The sequence below is a fragment of the Neoarthrinium moseri genome (assembly GCF_022829205.1).
Source record: "Neoarthrinium moseri strain CBS 164.80 chromosome Unknown scaffold25_Wmoseri_CBS_16480, whole genome shotgun sequence".
In the NCBI taxonomy this organism is placed as follows: Eukaryota; Fungi; Ascomycota; class Sordariomycetes; order Amphisphaeriales; family Apiosporaceae; genus Neoarthrinium; species Neoarthrinium moseri.
In genome coordinates, this window is record NW_026055139.1 from 69,999 (window position 1) to 90,247 (window position 20,249).

The window sequence follows — 20,249 nt, forward strand, 5'->3', positions numbered from 1 at the left end:
TTTTAATGCGGTCGCAAGAATAACCAAGACTGTATTAATACCTGAATTGAGTGCCATTCATCTGACGCCTGATATGGAACTATAATTGGATGGCTACTATAGTGATAATTGAATGTCATGCCGAAGATTAAAGATGGTCTTAACGTGTACCAGAACAATGGTGATTCTTTGAAAAGATACTGATGAGAAAATGAGCTGAGATAGCAGGCGCAACGGGTTTGAATCTTCTCAGCGTGCGAAAGCGTTATCATGTACAATACTTTATGAACTTTCACTTCCAATATAGCAACACACATAAGAGGATTATGATGCTGACAAATCCTTGTTCCCTTCTGCTGAGGCCTGAGTGTATTCCAAATTCTGAAAGTGCCAACCAGCGGTAGTTCTGACCATGATTTGAATTATGAGTGGCTTTGACAGCGTTGATAAGTGTTCTTTCTTTTCCTGCGATATAGGCTGGTGGTTCGTCACTGATATTCTGCTGAGTGGACTCCTTGATGTTTGACGCCAGTTCTTCCGCTGGCGCGTTGGGCTGAAGATGCTTCCGGCGTCGATTCCATTCGAACAGATATTGAGCCAGCTCATCATGCCCAGCCTGCTTGGCAAGCTGATATGGCGTCAAGCGGCCCATGCATCGGATGTGTAGGGGGACGTCACCCTTGGCCAAGATGCTGACTACATCTATCTGGTTGGTCTGGACAGCATAGTTGAGCACCCGTAGTAGTCGGCCATCGTGAGCCTCGAACCGGGCTTGCCGTTTAAGTAGGAAGCAAGCGCGCTCCGGGTGGAAGCATTCGTCCGTTGCGAGGCTAAGGGCGCTGCGGCCCAGATTTTCCACGGCGTCGATGTCGCAGCTCGGGCGCTGCAGAAGGCTGTTGAGCACGTCGAGGACCTCAACCCCTGGTGGCGTCTCAACGGCACGGTGAAGTGGAGTGAAGCCCCATTCGTCTCGGCTGTTGATATCAGCACCGCGCTCAAGAAGGAGACGCACGTTGTCATTGAGTCCAAACGCGGCGGCGATATGCAACGGCGAATTGGAATGATTGTCGCGCTCGTTAATGTAGGTACTGGGGTCTGGGCCAAGCTCATCTAGGTATTTCTCCAACTGTTTCCGGGAGAGCTTACGAGAGGCTGAGTGAATTGTCATTCCGGGCTCGGATGCAAGAGTGTCTCGCCGCCTAGGTGGCTTAATTTCGTCTTCGCCGGCTGAGGTGGATGTCTGACTAGACAGAATTGTGTCTTTTTTCTCATTTTCTCTCAGTCGTGCTTGTCTCAATAGCTCAAACATTCTGTTTTGTTCATTATCACGGGCCGTGCGCAGAGGAGTAAGTCCGCTGTTGTCCTCGATATCGGTTCTGGCTCCATGGGCAAGAAGGATGCGCGCAACGGGTTCTGAGTTACACTCGACAGCATCGTGTAGTGGCGTCTCACCGCGGTCCCCTTGGACATTTACGTCGAGAGTAGGAATGCTTTCTAAAAGATAGCGCATGACCAGGCCACGCCCGTTGACGGCACAAGAGTGCAGTATACCACGTCCAAGGCGGTCCTTAGCAGCATAATCAGCCCCCAGGTCAACGAGTACCTGAACACATCTTAGGCTGTTTTTGTCGATTGCGCGGAATAGTGGCGTGCCGCCATAAAAGTCCCTGGCTTCGATATTGGCCCCAAAGTCCAGTAGCAGTGCAACGATATCCTCGTCACCCTGGGAGGCAGCGATTGACAATGCTGTATTCTGATCCGAGTCTACCGACTCTATCGACACGCGGCAGTCGCTGAGTAATACTTTGACCCTCTCAGGAGGGCCATAGTTGACCGCGAGCAAAAGTGCGTTAGGTGGCCGCAGTCTCCCTGGCCTTCGGAGCTCAACGTCAAGGTCTTGGCGCGACAGCAACATCTTTACGATCTCGGGATCGTTGTAATAAATTGCATGCATGAGAGCAGAGTAATTCTCACAATCCTCGTCCAGTGCATTGACCCCGATATCCTTCGGTAATTGAACGATCTCCTTCACGACGTCAGCCCGGCCATTGCGACAAGCTCGGTGCAGCGCTGTGCTTCCCCTGCTGCATACTCGACGAGGATCAGCCCCTGCATGCAACAAAAAGTGCACTATATCCGTATGCCCATTTTGGGCAGCATACATGAGCGGCGTGGTTTTGTGGCAATCTTCGACGTCGACATTTGTCACTTGAGTCGATAACTCCGAAATAATGGCGGTGAGCCCGAAGTAAGCACAGAGATGAAGTCCATGCACGCCAATCTCAGCGTCCCAGCCCGACGAAGACTCCAAGTTGTCGAGCCACATGAACTGCGATGCAGAGGATATGCGCGCATCATCACAAACGAAGTTCATTATCAGTTTACTGATCATGCTGGGGCCATGTATTTCATCGTGCATCTTGCGGGCGTGTATGCCCCAGTGGGTTGCAGCGTACGTCAGCAAAGGGTACTTTTGTCGACGTTCTTGAAGCAACGCACTGTGATTTGGACCAGAATACGCGCCGGATGCAAATGATGTGAAGCGAAGATAGGTTAGACAGATCATAGTCAGAGTGCTGTGACCATCCTTGGAACCTTTGAGCCCGTTTTGCGCAATGTAATCGCCGATAGTCTCATGACTAAGTCTGACAACCCCTGAATAATCTAGTTCAAGTAGACCTGCACACATTGAGACAAGATGCTTGACAGACGGAAGTTTCAATTCGTCAATGTCTTCATCACCATGGTCTAGTGATATTGCGTGTGCAACAGCATCCAGAGACAAGAGCTGTCTCGCCGTGGCAACGATCAAGATCATATGTTTCAAAACAGCGGCCTGCTTGAGATTGCTTATTCGACCGATTACACTGTCATATATATCAGTGACGTTCGATGGCAAGGTTTTTAAGCCATTCAGTAGTTCTCTTGGGTTGCTTTGGTCTTCTAAGCTGTTCATATGGAATTTGGCGAGGAGGAACCTTGTAGCGGTCAGCGCATAATCTGGCGTCGTGAACGATGCAGACAGAGTGAGTTACATTCCATGAGCCTCCCTACACACCGTGCGAATGATTTGACTCTTCAAATCACTCAATTTTGGTTGAGCAACCAGTGTCATTGTGCTCAGGTTTTCACTCGTATCGATTCTCCATGCAATGTAGCGTTGTAGGTCTTGAGCTTGTGCCGTGATGGTCACAAATCCGGGCCAAGCCCACTGGAAGCAACTCTTGGGGCTACTGCAGCCGAGACATATCTCGTATTTGTCGTAACAATTGACACAAACATCACGATTACAACTCTTATTCTGGCATCGATATGAAGCTTCGTCTCGCCATTCGCTCCCTCCAATTCTGCCAGAACCCAAAGACTTGACGTCAAAGTCGGCCGATGAAGCGGTATCACTGAAACTAGCAGACTTGTCGCAGTTGTCGCAACAATAACTTGCTTGATTGTTTTGTTGATCGTGTCCTTGTAACTGGTATCTTCCCTCACTGGCTTCATGGTAAAACCACTCAGAAATATGGTGGACAGGACGAGACGTTACCATCAACTGAGGCAGTGGATCGAGAGATTCTAGAGTACGTAGCAATTTCGTCCTCTGATGGTGAACTGGGAGCTCATCCAAGCCATCTAGAATGACGAAGACGTTGTCGAACCTTCTCAGCTCGGTTGAAATGGTTTCAACCACTCGGGCAAAATCCGGCCGAGACTGCTGTAAGCCTTTGCCATATTCCGCGTATAGCTGCTCCACACTCTCCGGCATGGTCCCATGCTGCTCTACGAGCTGTCTGACAAAGCTGCAGAGTATATTGTAGGCTGAATGTGTATTCTTGTCGTCAAATGAGCAGTAAGCCATGAGCACCATGGTATTAGCAGTGGAATTCTGCTCGGTAAGCTGCTGAAACATTGCAGATGCTAGAACTGTCTTGCCCGCCCCTGGTATCCCGTGACACCATAATGCTCGAGTTCGGCACTCAGACCAACCTCGAACTTGAGGGTCATCTAGAAACCATTGACCGGTACCAAACAGAGGCTGTTTCTGGTCTGCTTTCTGCGACATCCTGAAATCGAGAGAAGAGATCCATTTAACGGCGTTTTCGACTGCAACTATTTCCAAGGCACTGTGGACTTGCTGGACACCAGTTTTGATATTGTGTCCAATCTCTAGACTCGCTCTGGTCAATGTGAGAGAGATGGTTCCTTTCAATGATCTCAGTCTACCAAGCAGCTTCTCAATGTCTGCTTTCTGGAATGGCCATTTCAACTTTCTCCCAACTAACTCGGCTCTCTGAGATGGCGTTATGATTGCACCTGTCAATTCTTCCAGGACAGCCTTCAATTGATCAACAGGGCCCCCATATTTGAACAATGTCTTGATCGGCTTCGACCAGCCGTCTGCCTCACCCGCCTCATGGTACTCGAATTCAGACTTCAGATCTTCGAAGACTTCGTACAATGCGATTAGCTCCTCGCGGAGCTCCTTTCGTTCTTTGCCACCATCTTTGACGTCTTTGATGTATTTGACTAAACTCCAAGAGAGATTGACAATCGCAATAAGGCTGGCAGTTGCATCCATAGTTGTTACAGTGATGTAGAGGACAGCCAATCAATGCGTATCTTATGCTCGCGCTCTGAGGCAGAGTAATAGAATTCTCGGACTGACTCACAATATAATTTTCCACCAAAGACTATGTTAACGTAGAGTGATGGATTCGTAAGTTGAAGGATGCTGCTAACTGTCAGGTGGGGTTTGATAAGATGTCGTCGGAATAACTGGTAGTCCGCTTCAAGTCTTGGTGTGGTAACACAAAATGCAGAAAAGTTCTTTTGTCTCAAATAGGGTGGCTGGTCTAATAGATAATGAGTCACAGGGTAAGTAGTCCTTCCACACTGGCTGCAAGATGTGTTTTATACGCTTTTCATTTTCAAACCCGCGGTACTGTTGAAGAAATACTAATATTTTATTAAACAAGGCTTATACCTGTGGGTTTATAATTTAAACATTGTTTTACAATTGCTTTAAAAAAAATCAACTTACACCGGGCACTTTTACAGCCTTTGAGCTTCTCTACAGCACCGCCACTTTAACAAGAGACATGTACACTTTACTCAGAAAAACTGCGGAGACTGGCAGGACAGTCCACCCTTCACGACCATCGCCATTTAAACTGAATTTTTCGTATGTTGATGTCCTGAAATAATCAGCGTTGGTCGAGAAAAGTATGCTTGTGAGACAGTTTCACTATCTTAGAAAATATTCCATGCTTCAGAAACCCTTACCGAATGCCGTCCCAATGACAAGATTTACGTAATCTATACTCAATCTGTCTCTGAGGAGGATATTTCACAACGTTAGGGCTCCAACAAGCAGGGTTCCGGCTGTATCTGGAATACCACTACATTTATTCACTTGGAGTATGGCGATGGAATGTCTGATGAGCTTTTCCCAAACTTGGGAGATGGTAGGCACTCTCTCCCTGCTGCATTAGTGACCCAGTATTGCCATTTTGTGGTTCTGGGCATGGTTTTGATTCTCTGTCAGACCGAAAGGGACCTCTATGAGCGTATCGGGCTCGCAAAAATAGTTATTTCCTCGGGGTCCATTGATCATCACAGGAGCGCCGCCAAATGAAGACCTGGCGACTGGTTTGCTATGGCGGCAAGAGGTCGCCGAAGTGGGCTCACTTGCAGCAGTCTAGTATTCACAATTCAGATTCATTTAGGGGAATGCGTAGCAGAGAACCCGTTGCTTCAAGCGTCTCCAGCAGTAGATGCAACACCGCCTCTTGGAACAGTATCGCCTTCTTCAATGCTGCGATACTTGATCGTGAACTCAACGGAGAAATTCCAAGACGGCAGCCTCAACTGCGATATGTGCTCCCCGCGAGGTGATCGAAATGCTCGATAGTTTGAGACGAGGCGCAGGATCAAGAGGACAAAGTGTACCACTCTGCCACGCAGAAGATGTCCTATTAGCTTCTTATATCGTCTGCGACAGGTTTTCGAGACTTACCCAAATATTAGTAAAAGACAGAAATAGACCCAAACGACTATCTTCAGGCTCTGAGCGAAGCGCTCACAATCGCTGTCGACGGGGTCAGGCCCAGGCCCAGGCATATAGTTGCGACAAAGATTACTGGATGACCAGAAGTTGAGCACGTCGAGTGTCATAGTGCCGCCATATGCCGCAGTGTAGATGACCACTGCGTCAGCTAGCAAGGTGAAGAACCCGGCAACCACAGGAGTACCTGTGGGTAGACGGCGAAGTCTGAGTGCGTTGAACACGGACGAGAGCCCTCCTATGACTGCCTAGCGGACTGTCAATGGATGAAGTGATGAAATGTTGAGGTACACTTTTGACCTACCGAGGCTATGACCACTGAGTAGGACTCGTTGAACCTCCATGGCGTGGTGAAGTGGCGGGGACTGTTTATGAGGGTTATTGAGATCCCGAGCACCATAAAGATGGCAAGTAATGCATCAATACACGACACCATCATCAACCATTTCATCCATTTCGCGAGTGGCGGCCTGCTCGCGCTGTCCTGGACCTCAGCGGTTTCCTCCTCGTGCTCGTCTCGCCCACTCGGCGTGCCATCGTTGCTGCCAGCAAGCAACGGCGAGCGTTCATCGGGTCTCGATTGCGAAATCTCCCCCGCCACGGTGTTGGATGGTTCAGACATATGGCAGACCAGGGTACATCCGTCTTCGGGTTTCTATCAGCAGCAGACTCTGATTCTTAGGCGGTTCAGCTGCTGCAGCTTAATGCGTAATAGGTTGGGAAGGAAAAAGAAGAGCATCAAAAGATGTCGTGTTCTTCGTTCGCCTGGAGAGCACTCGTGGTGTAGGAATGAGCGGCGGTGCTGCCTTGAAGCTGCTGCGCCACGAATCCTTCGAAACTCTCAGCACCAACGATAAATCCCGTCTGCCACACGAGATCAAGCTTGGACCCGTGTATATAGAATTCAGTCATGATCAGTATTTCTTCGGAAATCTTGAACAATCTATGAATTGGAAGGCTCCGTGTTTTCACTTGATAGATAAGCACGGGGTGCAGACTATATGGGGTTGAGCCAATGATTTCCCCGGCATTAAAGGATTTGAGTGACAACAAGCGCCAAATGTTTCTTGCTTCATATTTCATGACTGTTCCTGTTATTCTTGTCTCAGATCTCTGAAATACGAGTCTCGAGCCGCTGATAACAGGACTCAGTAAGAAGTGTTATGGCGTTGTCCTAATTTCGGTACTCTAAGTAATGGTCTCCGCAATCAACACTCTTTGATAGAGATCCGTATCTAGGTTTTCAACCACGGGTATGAAAACATGTAAAGCACTAGCTTCATATAAGGTAATTGCATTTATACCTGCGATTCCCCATAATCTCATATAGGTCCAATTGAACTCCGCGACGGTACCTGGTGGCTCTATCTCTTTTAACGAACATGCTTTACTCTCAGCCTTACATATGCTTTAAAGGCTTAATTTGTTAGTAATTCCGCGACACTTGGGAAAACCAAGACAGTTCTGGTGGGCGAGGAGTGCAAAGCGATGTGCAGACCTAAGTAATAGTACTGAACGATATTGCTGCATGAGTCCACGGTGCGGGTAACCTGTTCTCGAGGCACTTAAGCAAGCATGCGAGCTCACGTAGAACTACATTCTTACTGCAAGATCAAGTTTGCATCATACCGATCGTGGTCCATTTGACTATTTCGTCGTTGGCATCGCCCCCCTGTCCAGGGAGTAGACCGTTTAAGTCCACATAAGCTACCCAGATAGGTATACAACTTGGTCACGGGACATGCCCGAGCGTAATAGGGCACCCAGACTGGCGCCACAGCAATTGGAGATAGACAGATAAACCAGACGACTGAGCAATTCACGCTACGACGTAGTCTATCGATGCCGAGTCGCACAAGCCTCTGGTAAAGGGGGCTAACGAGGATCGCGAAGATCTTTCCCAGCAACGGCTCCTAGATAACCGCTGGAGGCTGCGAAAGCAGTTGCTTAGACTGGTGCACTGGCGTTTGTCCGGCACGTTAGCGACCAGACTCCAGATTATCGGTTTGCGGACGGTCCTGAATTGGTGTCTCCGGCTGAAGGGTAGGGTGTGGTGGGGATACCGTTCCAGGCCGAGATTTGAAGCTGCCAAGACACCTGGACAGCTAGACTGCGTACATCTGCGGAGTACCAAAACCGCCATCTGGTACATTGAGAGAGGGTCTCATTCTACGAGGGTAATTTATAGGTGACCGAGCATATTTATCATGCCCCAGACTCTACAGAGTATGAAATGCTGCGTAGGTAACCGAAGTGGCATGACTCCCCTCCCGATACAAAGGGGCCTGGTAACAGGTAACAGTTGGAAAAAGGAGATTCAGGTACAAGGACGCCGTCGCATGGTGCACGTCGGGTACCTTGCCGTAGTTCTCTTTTCTTCGCGTGGTGCAAGGGTCACTGTGGGGACGAGTCGCATGCTTGGGAGGAGAAAAAAAGGGGTCGTGGCAGGCGAGGCAGTTTTTTTTGTGGGGGAGGCGACATCGTTCATGGGTTTTGGCCATTCGCAAAAGTGCGTGCAGGAGTCATGGGCTTACCCATGGCAGCAGCGTGGGCTTTTTGGGCGCTGGTTGGCCGGCTGGCTGTGGCCAGAGAACCAGGACAAACATCAGGAGTCGAGGAGGGGCAGTTCTCGGAGGCTAAATTGGAGGGAATTGGTGGAGTGCATATCGAGATAGATTGATTGACCCTGCTAGTTGACGGAGAGGCAGTCAGGGCAGTTGTCTGACAATAAATTTCAATATGGGAATGACAGGTGTGAGGGCCGTGGGCCGATCCAAGCTCGACTCCCGCAGCCTGTCTGCTCCCTGGATGAGGACGAGGAGGCGGTATTCTTTGCCGGTGGCTTGCAACGATGGCGAAAGTCTGCAAGAGCCGAGTCAGAACGTGTCACGCTCTTGAAGATCACCTTGGCTGACTAGGCCGATGTGATGCGCCGGAAACAACGCCCAGCTCACGATTCAAACATGCAAGAATACGGTGCGCGGTGCATTGGCGACTGGTAACAATCCCCTGTTCACGGACCTGTTACTCGAGGACCCAGCCAAGGAGGGCACTATGTACCATTGTAGGTTGGCGCGGCCCCAGAAATAGAACGGCCCACCCTTCCGACACCACTGCAGACAATTGCTTTTGACAAGGCGTCGCGACCAGCAGTCCGAGGAAAGCAATCTCGTACACGACAGTATGCATCTGACATGCGGCACGCGCAAGTTGGAGCAGTTTGGCAGGAGGCATGCAAAACCCGGTGGATCACAGACGGCCTCTCCCCTTCCTGGTTCGATATGGGCTTGACATCGAACCAGATCTAGGAGATAGAGCAACCGTGCGATCCTGGACAAGGGGGGACCCTATCAGAGATACTGCGCCTTGCTGAGATGTCTGAGGAAACGCAAGGCCACGACGCTGGCTTCGGTAGAGGAAGCTGTGGAAACACCATCCTGTGTGGCATTCTCTGGCGGCTGCATTAGGTAGTCGGCGCCACGACTCGCCTATTCTGTCGAAGTTGCTCATTAGAGGGTAAGCAGAGACTTTTACTACTGTGTCCCTGGGTGGTAACTTAGCAGCCAGCTTTAGGTACTTTAGTAGGGCACCAGGAAGCGCAGAGGTGCAGGCAATGTTTCATCGGGCCATCGCATTGGATGTCGCTGGTAACGATGGGGACGACCCTTGGAAAAGTAGGCCTGTGGATGGTGTTACACATGTCAACCCCAATATCCGTGCGTTACATCTACTGCCCATCGGGGACGGCCTGGCCTGGTTGAAGGGTGTCAACTGGACTGGCAGGCTGGACAACCCAGCCCAAGGGTTCTCTGTAAAGTCAAGGTTTGGGTTGCGTCCAGGCCTTCCCGTCGTCGATGACATGCACCTATCGCTGTGTTCACTCCAAGCCAGAGCAGGTACCTCACGGCCTTGCATCGGACTGGAGGTGACGGAGACGGCAAGGACATGGATGGCAGGCAGTGGCTAACTATGTGAGTTTAGTTACCTTTTTGATGTGAATGTCACCTCGCACCAGGAAACCCCCTGAAGCTCTACAAGATTTATTGGAAAGAAGCGAGTCGCCTATGTCAGTTCATGGGCACACACAGCGCATTGCACAATTCAGAGGAGCAACCGCCCATCCCATTTCCACGCCCAAGCTCATTCGCAATGCAATGCAACTTGGCCCCTATTCGCTTTCCGCATGAGCGGACCACTTTTTTGGACGGGTCCAGCCAACGACTGCACTGGGACGAACTCGTAACTAGCACCTCAACGGGCAACCAGGGCCTGCAAAGAACCCAGGAGCGGGCAGCCCCCGGCTTTTGTCTCCCAGATAGAGACCTCCGGCAGCCTGTAGGTCCCAACCCAGCGTCTCGAGCCTCAGGTCCTCACCCTCACCTGGGCAGTCGGTAACCAACTAGAACTAGCGACAAGAATACCCGATGGACGGGGGCTGTCTCGCGTGGGAATCGCCAGCCAGACAGACGGTCAGCCGCGCCAGCCAACCGCCGGGGCTCATCGCTAATTGCCTTTGCCCCAAGTGTGCCCATGCACGACGGCCAATGTGCTGCCGCGTCAGGATGTGGAGCGCGAGGGAGGGACGTTATTTCTCGTGCTGGCTGGTAGTCAATCAATTGATTCGAGGGTGCGGATCGTCCTGCCCACGGCGGTCCCAAGCAAAGTCGCGTGCTAGCTGCAACGCGCGGCTGCAGGTACTCCCGCGGCACGCTTTCTAGGGGCCAGATACTCGCGGGCGGCCGGGGGCGCTATCACGAAGGGCAGCAATCCCTGGCGGAACTCATTAAACTTAGCGCAGCCAATTCGGGCAGTCTGCGCTGGACCCCGGTCGCCCACCCAGGCGCCCTTACCTCGTTCGGCCAGAGGAGGGCCCAGAGGAAGGCCAGAGAGGGAGAGAGGAAGTTGACGAGGCCCAGGACCCTTTCCCTCCTCTCTCTGGCCTGCCCTCCTGGCTCTGGCTGGCTGGCTGGCTGGCCCCTGTCCGGTCCTGTGGTCAGCCAGTCCAGTCCCGTCCAGCAGCTGGAGCCCGGCGCTGATCTTCGTTCGTCGGTTGACCATCCACGCTGCCCGTCCGTCTGCCTTCATCTTCGTCCTCCTCTTCCCTCTCCCTGACCTGCCCTCTCAACCTCCTGTGGTCATCCAGTCCTTTTCTCCCCCCCGCCGACCTAGTATCCGCCTTTGGATCTTCTCCAGCTTCTATTTGCCGACGCTCGTTCACTATACTTTCTTAATATTCTTACGTCTTTGAGCTTACCTAGTAGGCACTCTCACTTCCCACGGTTCGCCTGCCGACCTGCCTCATCCCAGGGGACCAGACCAGACCAGACCACCCACGGTGCAGGAGCAAACGCCGCCAGAACCCCCCCGAAGTTCGATGCCATCCTCGACTTTCTGAAGGCAGCTCCTGCTAGACAAAAAGGCCCTTGTCTGTCTGTCTATCTTCTTGACGCTCGTTTACAGCCACTTCCCCAAGCGCTCGCTTTCTTTGGAGGGAACCATATCTGCGCCATCTTTGTTCGACGTAGCCCGAACCGACGACCACTTGGCCCGCCGTGTTCGATCAAAGAATTTCTCGCGAGTCCGGCCACTCTTGCTGTCATATCGTCTCGCCCTCTGCTTCTACCCTGGCAAGCTCTGGGTAAAACTACCACCGTGCGGTTTTTCTCCCCCGCGGCACGCGCATATCTTCAGCATCTCGAGCAGCTCGTCTTACAGCATTGCTTGCCCGCAGCTCTCCCGGCTCGGCTCTTAATCACCACCATTGACCTTGACGAAACGACGACCTGTTGCACATAGTCTGCGTCCCGTATTTCTTGCTGGTTTTGTGCCACTTTCACTGTTATTTTTACAACTTGAGATACCCGCTATCTTGGGTTTGAACCTCTCCGGGACAAACTCGAGCTTCTTCAGTTTTGCCCCTTTTGGCCAACAGCTTTTCTAATATCGCGGCATTGCTTGCTATTTCACCCGGCTCGCGCATTCCAACGACACCTCGCGTCGATCGTCTGCCCCCTCGTGCCTGACCTAGGGCACGTTTAATCTTTCAAAACGGCGGTTCTATCTCACGTCTCGAGGGACAGCCTTGTCCCTCCTCATCTTCTCTCCGGGATGCAGGACCTATCTGTCTCGGGCATTCCCACGGGCCCAGCCCAGGGGTCTGCCAACCGATTTGGCCACGCCTCCAAGCCGTCGAACAGCGATACCGGCTTCTCCCACGGTGCCTTCACGTCCAACATCTCTGGATTTGCTGACCGTCACCCTCGCCGCGGCAATATTCCTTCCATCAACACCCAGCAGATGAACCAGCAAGGTCCGCCTCCCGCCAATGTTCACCAGGATATGACCACTCCCGGTACTGGCTTCGACATGCAGTTCACACCTCTGCTCCCCTCTCAGTTGCTCCTCGGCAGCCCCTTCCAGCCTGGAACCCCGGCGTTCGCGAACAACCAGTTCCAGAACATGCCCGGTTTCCAGCAGGGTCAGCAGCACGCTGGCCACCAGCAGCAGCAGAACGGAATGGGCAGCCCTGTGCAGCAGAACATGTCTCCTCAGCAATACCAGGCCATTGTCTCGCCCTCGACCTACGGTGCCCCTCAATTCTTTGCTCCCCAGTCCCCTACTGGAGGCTTCAACATGGGCGGGCAGATGCAGATGCAGCCCACTTCGCCTGTGCAGATGAGCCCGACCAACATGGTGACTGGCACCAGCAGGACCGTCTACCTCGGCAACATCCCCCCTGACACTACTGCCGAGGAGATCCTTGGCCATGTTCGAAGTGGTCAGATTGAGTCGGTGCGCCTGCTCCCCGACAAGAACTGCGCTTTCATCTCATTCCTCGACGCCAACGCTGCCACCCACTTCCACTCGGATGCAATCTTGAAAAAGCTCTGCATCAAGGGGCAGGACATCAAGATTGGCTGGGGCAAGCCTTCTCAGGTCCCCACGTCGGTCGCCCTTGCTGTCCAGCAGTCTGGCGCATCCCGAAATGTCTACCTCGGAAACCTGCCGGAGGAGATCACCGAGGAAGAGCTGCGCGAGGATCTCGGGAAGTTTGGTGCCATTGACACGGTCAAGATCGTCCGGGAGAAGAACATTGCCTTCATTCACTTTTTGTCGGTAGCCAACGCCATGAAGGCCGTTCAGCAGCTCCCACAGGAGCCCAAGTGGCAGTCCCCGCGCCGCGTGTACTACGGCAAGGACCGATGCGCCTACGTCTCCAAGACTCAGCAGCAAAATGCCGCCCAGTATCTGGGCATCAACCCTGGATACGCTCACATGCTTACCGGAGCGGACCGCGACGTCATCTCCAGTGCTCTGGCACAGCAATCCGTTGCGGCTGCTGCAGTGGCCACCACTGCTGGTGGCATCAACAACCTCGGAAACCGTACCATCTACCTTGGCAACATCCACCCCGAGACCACGATTGAGGAGATTTGCAATGTCGTCCGCGGTGGCTTGCTCCACCACATTCGGTACATTCCTGACAAGCACATCTGCTTCGTTACCTTCATCGATCCTACGGCGGCTGCTTCTTTCTACGCCCTCAGCAACCTGCAGGGCTTGATGATCCACAACCGTCGTCTGAAGATTGGATGGGGTAAGCACTCCGGACCGCTCCCCCCTGCCATTGCCCTGGCAGTCAGCGGCGGTGCATCGCGAAATGTGTACATCGGCAACCTGGACGACACCTGGACCGAGGAGCGCCTGAGGCAGGACTTCTCCGAGTTCGGCGAAATTGAGCTGGTCAACACGCTGCGTGAGAAGAGCTGTGCTTTCGTCAACTTCACCAACATTGCCAATGCCATCAAGGCTATCGAGGCCATCCGCAGCAAGGACGACTACAAGAAGTTCAAGGTGAACTTTGGCAAGGACCGATGTGGAAACCAGCCAAGGCAGCTCCAGCAGAACCAGTCTCCCCGCGATGGCGCCTCCCCACCCCCCAACGGTAACCCGAGCGGCACGTCCCCCACTGGTGCCACCTCGCCTCAGTCTGCTGGCAGCCCGACCAACATGTTTGCCAATGGCAACAACCCGCTGACGGTGTACTTGAGCCAAGTTTCGCAGCAGGCCCAGCAACAGCAGCACCAGCAGCACAACATGCTCGCTTCCCAGCAGGCCGCTCTGTTCGGCACGGCGTCTTCGTCGCCCAACGAGCTCAGCCTCGAGCTGCCTTCGCAGGGACACATGTCTGGTCACGGCCAGTCTGCCAGCATCTCCAACGGCTATGCTGCATCGAACGGCACCCCGACTTCGACCACCATCGGCGGCCTTCTGGCCCCAGCCCCCCGCGGCTCGCACAACCGCGCTGTCAGTCTGCCCGTGTTCAACCCCGGATTCGAGAACGGAGGCAACAGCCCGGTCAGTGCCCTTGGCACCAACGAGGGCGAGCGCCGGGGCCACCAGTACCAGTCCAGCTTTGGCGGCATGGGCTCCGGTTTTGGCCTCGCCATTCAGGGTGGATTGAACGGCTGGGTCGAAGAGGAGGTCGCCAACTAGACGGAAGACGATCTTGAAGGGATGAAGGCCAGGAAAGATTTTAATATGTTGTAATTGCATTGGTTTCTGTTTCGCAGGGCTCTTTGGTTTTGCTTCGGTCACGGTCGCGCTGCTTTTATGTATTATGTTCTAAAAACACACCTTGGGTTATCTTTTCCTGGTCTGTCGACCCTGGCAGATGGAGAACGCTCGGCCTAGTCTGATATTTTGGCGAGCACTGGTGCTGGGCAGACGTGAGCGGATGGTGGGATTGTGTATTTGGGTCTCTGGGTCAGGGAGACGTGCATCCAGATGTCTCGAGGGTGGGAGGATGCAGTACGTGGTGCACAGGGGAATCCACGGGGTGGATCCATAATAGGTATATCGAGGTATACAAATGGAAGATGGATATCGATTTGCATGTCAGCTTTGACTTGTGTGCTCGGCAACAAGGCGTACCAAGCAGGGACAGTCTTTATGCAGAATGGCGGGGAATATAATACCAGTTGGGAAAGACGAGAGAGAGTATAGCCTTGGTGTGACGTGATTTGGGCACGCCCCTTGCCTTCCCCTTGCTTCGATAATGAGAAATGGTTCTTCATTTGCGCGGCCGGTGGCTGTATACGTGCTACACCCTTTACAGTTTTAGAACCCATGGTGTCTTGGCCAATGGCCAGTATCTACCATGGTAGTTAGTGATTGTAGATACCCGGCCCGCTCCCATGTCCCATGTCCCATGTGCCATGTCTCCAGGTGAACTATAATTGAGAATCTATCGGCCCCATGTATTCGTAAGATGGCCAACTTGCTACCCATCTGATTGAACGCTGAGCTTCGGAACTGGATGCGGTAATGCATAGTGAAACTCTGGGCGGCTCGAGAAGACTGATGAGACAGCGGCATGACCCCCTTACATAGATAGATAGATAGATAGATAGATAGACAGATACAAAGCCAGGTACTCCATAGATAGAGAGTTAAGAGTCAGAGGCGGTGGCAGCTCGGGCCTCGTCGGCCACCACGTTTTGGATCGGGGATCATTGGGGTCCACGGGTGAGTCATGGCAGCCAATTGCCATTGATAAAAGAGCGCTAACTTATCAGTTGCTGTCCAAGGAGAGCGAGAGCGAGAGCGACACTGACTGCCCAGGGGCCCAGGTGATGGATGACTGACTGACTGACGAGCCTAAGTTACCCAGTCGAGCCGGTACGCATACAAGAGGCGCTGGATAATTTCGAACCCCACCATTGCATTGACCGACCGCCTGCTGGCCCCCTCCAAACCCGATCCAATTCAATTCGGGCTCGCAGTTCACCCCGCCAAACCAGACCCAAGAAAAAACAAAAAAAACACCAGACGGGCATCCGCGAGAGTCTCCTTCCACGACAGAGCACACAGCGCCACGGCGTCAGCGACCACAGCACCAGACCGACAGAGCATCCGATACCCTGCGGCGGCACTCGCGAGCACCAGAATGGCTGCCGTCCAAGAGCTGGCCGAGCGCCTCAAGAGCGACGATAAGGTCTACGTAGACACAGACGCCGTAAGACCACATGGATCCCCTCCCGGCGCGCGCAGAGATCATGGCTAAACAAGCAAACCCCACGCCCAGGGCGCAGACGATGCCGCCGCCGACGGCTCCGAGGCCAAGCCCTTCAAGTCGCTGGCCTACGCCTACATCCAGCACATCGACAAGCCCGCCCCGCACTACCAGACCCGCGCCTCCGTCACGGGCCCTGTCGGCCCCGACGAGGACCCCTCGGTGCGCCTGCTGTGGAAGGACCCGGCCAAGAGCGCCGTCAAGAAGGCCGACGGCGCCGTCGCCGCCCACAAGAAGAAGCTCCAGAAGCAGGCGCAGGCCGCCGTCGAGGAGGAGAAGCAGCGCAAGCAGCGCCTGGCCAACCTCGACGAGGCCAAGAAGATCGTCCTGAAGGAGGACCCCGCCCTGCCCAAGGCCCTCAAGATCAAGATCGGCCGCAAGGACATCGACCTCGGCGAGGGCGAGACCAAGGGCACCCGCGTCAAGGTCATGGGCCGCATCCACCGCCTGCGCCCCCAGAAGCAGGCCACCTTCATCACCCTGGTCGACGGCTACGGCCACCTCCAGTGCGTGCTCCAGGCCGGCGACCTGACCAAGACCTACGACGCCCTGACCTTTGCCCAGGGCACCTCGCTGGCCCTGTACGGCGAGATGCGCAAGGTCCCCGCCGGCCAGAGCGCTCCCGACAACCGCGAGCTCCACGTCGACTACTACCAGGTCCTGGGCGCCTCGCCGAGCGACGACGACGCCATCACCAACCGCGTCTCGGCCCAGCAGAACCAGTGGGACCCCCAGATGCTGGACCAGCGCCACCTGGTGCTCCGAGGTGACAACGCCGCCGGGCTCATGAAGATCCGGGCCGCCGTCGAGCGCGCCTTCCAGAAGGTCTACGACGACCTGGAGCTCACCAAGGTCGCACCCCCGGCCCTGGTGCAGACCCAGGTAGAGGGCGGCGCCACCCTGTTCAGCGCCCCTTACTACGACGAGACCGCCTACCTCACCCAGTCGTCCCAGCTCTACCTCGAGACCGTCCTGCCCAGCCTGGGCGATGTCTACTGTATCGAGAAGTCCTTCCGTGCCGAGAAGAGTTTGACCCGTCGCCATCTCTCCGAGTACACGCACGTGGAGGCCGAGCTGGACTACATAGACTTTGACGACCTCCTGGCCCACTTGGAGGAGGTCATCTGCCGCGTCATCGACATCGTGCTCGAGAACCCCACCATCGCTGCCCTCCTGAAGGAGCTCAACCCGACCTTCGTGAAGCCCTCGCGGCCGTTCCTGCGCATGAAGTACACCGACGCCATCGAGTGGCTCAACAAGCAGGACCCGCCCATTCTCAACGAAGAGGGCAACCCGCACGTCTTCGGCGACGACATCGCCGAGGCTGCCGAGCGCAAGATGACCGACGCCATCAACCGCCCCATCTTCCTTACCCACTTCCCCGTCGAGATCAAGGCCTTCTACATGAAGAAGGACCCGTCCGACCTGCGCGTCACCGAGAGTGTCGACTGCCTGATGCCCGGCGTCGGCGAGATTGTGGGCGGCAGCATGAGAATGGAGGGCTACGAGGAGTTGATGCAGGCCTACAAGAACCAGGGTATTGACTCCAAGGACTACTACTGGTACACTGACCAGCGAAAGTGAGTTTTCCATCACCAGATAAAGACCATTATTGGCCATTCTTGACCACACTTTACTAACCACCCACCAGGTACGGAACCTCCCCCCACGGTGGATACGGTCTTGGTCTCGAGCGTTTCCTGGCTTGGATCGCTAACCAGCACACCGTCCGAACGACATGTCTGTACCCCCGTTTCATGGGCCGTTGCAAGCCTTAAAAAGGAAGGATATATCACTGATGAAAGAGCTTGCCGTGCTTGACATACTACTCTGAGCGGGAAGATGGCAGATTAGACCCTGGTTGCGGGGGGGAAAAAATCTTTGGGACAGCTAGCGAGCAAGGTGCGTGTTAGACGTCAACGTGCTCAAGAAGAATAGACTTGATTCAGCCCTGGGATTGCCGTTCCTTGATATTTATGCAATCAGCTGGAACCGAGATGTGAAAGTCATGTCGGCCGCAAGAATAAACTTTTGCCAGAATAGAGCTTCAAAACTATATTATAGGTGCTATATTGATAGGGATGATATGTGATCTGCCTAGAGACAAAATAGTACTCTCGTGTCCCCTCATTAGAATACTTTCTCAGACAAATATTAGGTATACAAAAATACAGCTATCCTATACACCTATTCTGTCTCTCTCTCTCTCTCTCTCTCTCTCTCTCTCTCTCTCTCTCTCTCTCTCTCTGTCTCTCTCTCTCTCTCTCTCTCTCTCTCTCTTTCTCTCTCTCTCTCTCTCGCTATATTCTTAGTAAGGCGCGCAGGATGTGTATACTCTTTCTGATGCTCACTTTGGTTCGATACAGCATATCTGCGACAAATCAGTATAAAGCGTGGCATATGTATAAATCTGAGGAGTTAGTATACTAATCGAAATGCGGGGAACCGGTTGGTCTAGTAGCTGCTCTGGTCATAACGCGTCGGCTAATGACGTTACGAGTATACCTTAAGTTGAGGCAACCTGATTTTCTCCTTGTGTTGGGATGAATAGGCGTAGGCGATATGTACGACGTAGATTTTCCAACACTAGATGAGATGTGTTCACTCATGGTAATGTGAGGCAGAGAATCAGTAGTTTCTTGCAAGGACCTTCTGTTTCATCGCCGCTACGGCACTACTCATGACATCGTCGAGTTCAGAAAAACGGTTTGCCCGTGACATTGGTATAGTCTGCAAATCCAAGAGTCGACGCGTGGCGCTGAATGGGGGCTTCCTGCCATCTGCCCAAACAAGTCCCCGTGAAATTAGCCACCCAGAACTCGCCCACTCCCAGCGCAAGGTCTGTGTGGTTCCGGCCCCAGTCTTCTTTCATAGCTATACCAAATGATTTGTCAACTACCGAAGTAGAATCGACCTCTACTATGGTCTGGACCCTCGGGCCCACAGCGCACATCCAGTCCGCGCTCTTGAGGGGCGTGCTCGTGTAGACCCCGCAGGCCGTCTTGACCGTCTCCAAGGCCGAGACAACCACGAGCGTCGCCATCGACAGCACCACCATGATACTGTATGCCTTGTACCACCAGTGGGAGGCGCACGGGATGATGGTCGAGTCCGTCTGGCTGCGAACGAGGTAGTATGCGTATATGGCGATGGTTGCCGCGAGCAGCGCGAAGTAGAACGTACCGCCGACGAAAGACGTCGCCGTTGTGATCCACCTGTCGTGAAAGAACGTCCACGATCCGGCCAGTACCCACAGCCCCAGTAACAGAAGGAGATAAAACACCTGGAACAGTCGGTTGGCCCAATGAGAACTGGGTCTAAAACGTGAATGCTGGGCTGCACCATTCCACGGCTCCTGCGTCAACAGAAGGCTATCCACGGACCCCCTTGCGCCTCCTGCCACATGGCCGTTTATTTCGCTAGTCTCTGGTTCGTCTTTCGATGAGAAGACAAAGTCCTCGGTCAACCACAGGCCCGGAAGGAGACGCAGCAGGCCAATGATGGCCAGCGGTCCAAACATCGAGTCGAGAGCTACCACCTGGAGGACTTGGGACGTGCCGAGCTGACCTTCGACCAGAGACACCAGGGCCTGGATGCCTTGGATGGTGGTGATGACCGTCTTCAGCATCTCCACCGAGAAGATCCTCGTCCTCGCCGCCTCGGGCGAGAGCGTGCAGTACGGGGCACAGTTTGCCATCATGGCCTTGGACCCGTCCCAGCCGCGCTGCGTCCAGAAGAGGGCGTTGGTGGCCGCCGCGTCGAGGGGTGTCCACTGCGTGGTCCCGATACGCCGCTCCACGATGGCGCCGTAGCGGAAGATGATGGAGGTCGGGTTGAAGAGGCAGATCTGGTCGAGCCACGAGGGCCGCGTGCGGACCAGATACGACGGCCGCGGCGCGCCGGCGAACACATGGGCGATCAGGGGCGCGAAGCACAGCGTCAGCAGCGAGACCCAGTCGCCGAAGGAGTCGACATTGCTCTGGTATCGGATCGGCAGGACCTTGAGATACATCTGCGATACATTACACCGGGGATTGAATTTTTGAGAAGAAAACAGTGCAGCAAACCGATACGTCCTCGGAAAAAAGAAATTATAAGTACAAGTCTCTGCTGCAGATGATATGGGAGTTTGTCGGG

General features: G+C 53.8%; 5 protein-coding genes across 5 annotated transcripts; 2 read left to right on the plus strand and 3 right to left on the minus strand.

The window, feature by feature from the left end:
• Positions 1–271: 271 nt before the first annotated feature.
• On the minus strand, positions 272–4,552 carry JN550_006836 (uncharacterized protein; the record flags this gene model as incomplete). The annotated part of the gene is made up of 2 exons (XM_049318619.1): positions 272–2,957; positions 3,015–4,552. 2 exons carry the CDS (start codon positions 4,550–4,552, stop codon positions 272–274), a joined length of 4,224 nt encoding a protein of 1,407 aa, XP_049171071.1.
• A 1,175-nt stretch (positions 4,553–5,727) lies between these two features.
• JN550_006837 (uncharacterized protein) lies at positions 5,728–6,659 on the minus strand (the record flags this gene model as incomplete). Its single annotated transcript, XM_049318620.1, has 3 exons — positions 5,728–5,926; positions 5,990–6,285; positions 6,342–6,659. 3 exons carry the CDS (start codon positions 6,657–6,659, stop codon positions 5,728–5,730), a joined length of 813 nt encoding a protein of 270 aa, XP_049171072.1.
• Positions 6,660–12,145: 5,486 nt separating this feature from the next.
• JN550_006838 (uncharacterized protein) lies at positions 12,146–14,533 on the plus strand (the record flags this gene model as incomplete). The annotated part of the gene is made up of 1 exon (XM_049318621.1): positions 12,146–14,533. One exon carries the CDS (start codon positions 12,146–12,148, stop codon positions 14,531–14,533), a length of 2,388 nt encoding a protein of 795 aa, XP_049171073.1.
• Positions 14,534–15,986: 1,453 nt separating this feature from the next.
• JN550_006839 (uncharacterized protein) lies at positions 15,987–17,890 on the plus strand (the record flags this gene model as incomplete). Its single annotated transcript, XM_049318622.1, has 3 exons — positions 15,987–16,055; positions 16,125–17,692; positions 17,764–17,890. The coding sequence occupies 3 exons, from the start codon at positions 15,987–15,989 to the stop codon at positions 17,888–17,890; spliced, it is 1,764 nt and encodes a 587-aa protein (XP_049171074.1).
• Positions 17,891–18,807: 917 nt separating this feature from the next.
• Positions 18,808–20,124, minus strand: JN550_006840 (uncharacterized protein; the record flags this gene model as incomplete). Its single annotated transcript, XM_049318623.1, has 1 exon — positions 18,808–20,124. The coding sequence occupies one exon, from the start codon at positions 20,122–20,124 to the stop codon at positions 18,808–18,810; it is 1,317 nt and encodes a 438-aa protein (XP_049171075.1).
• Positions 20,125–20,249: the final 125 nt, after the last annotated feature.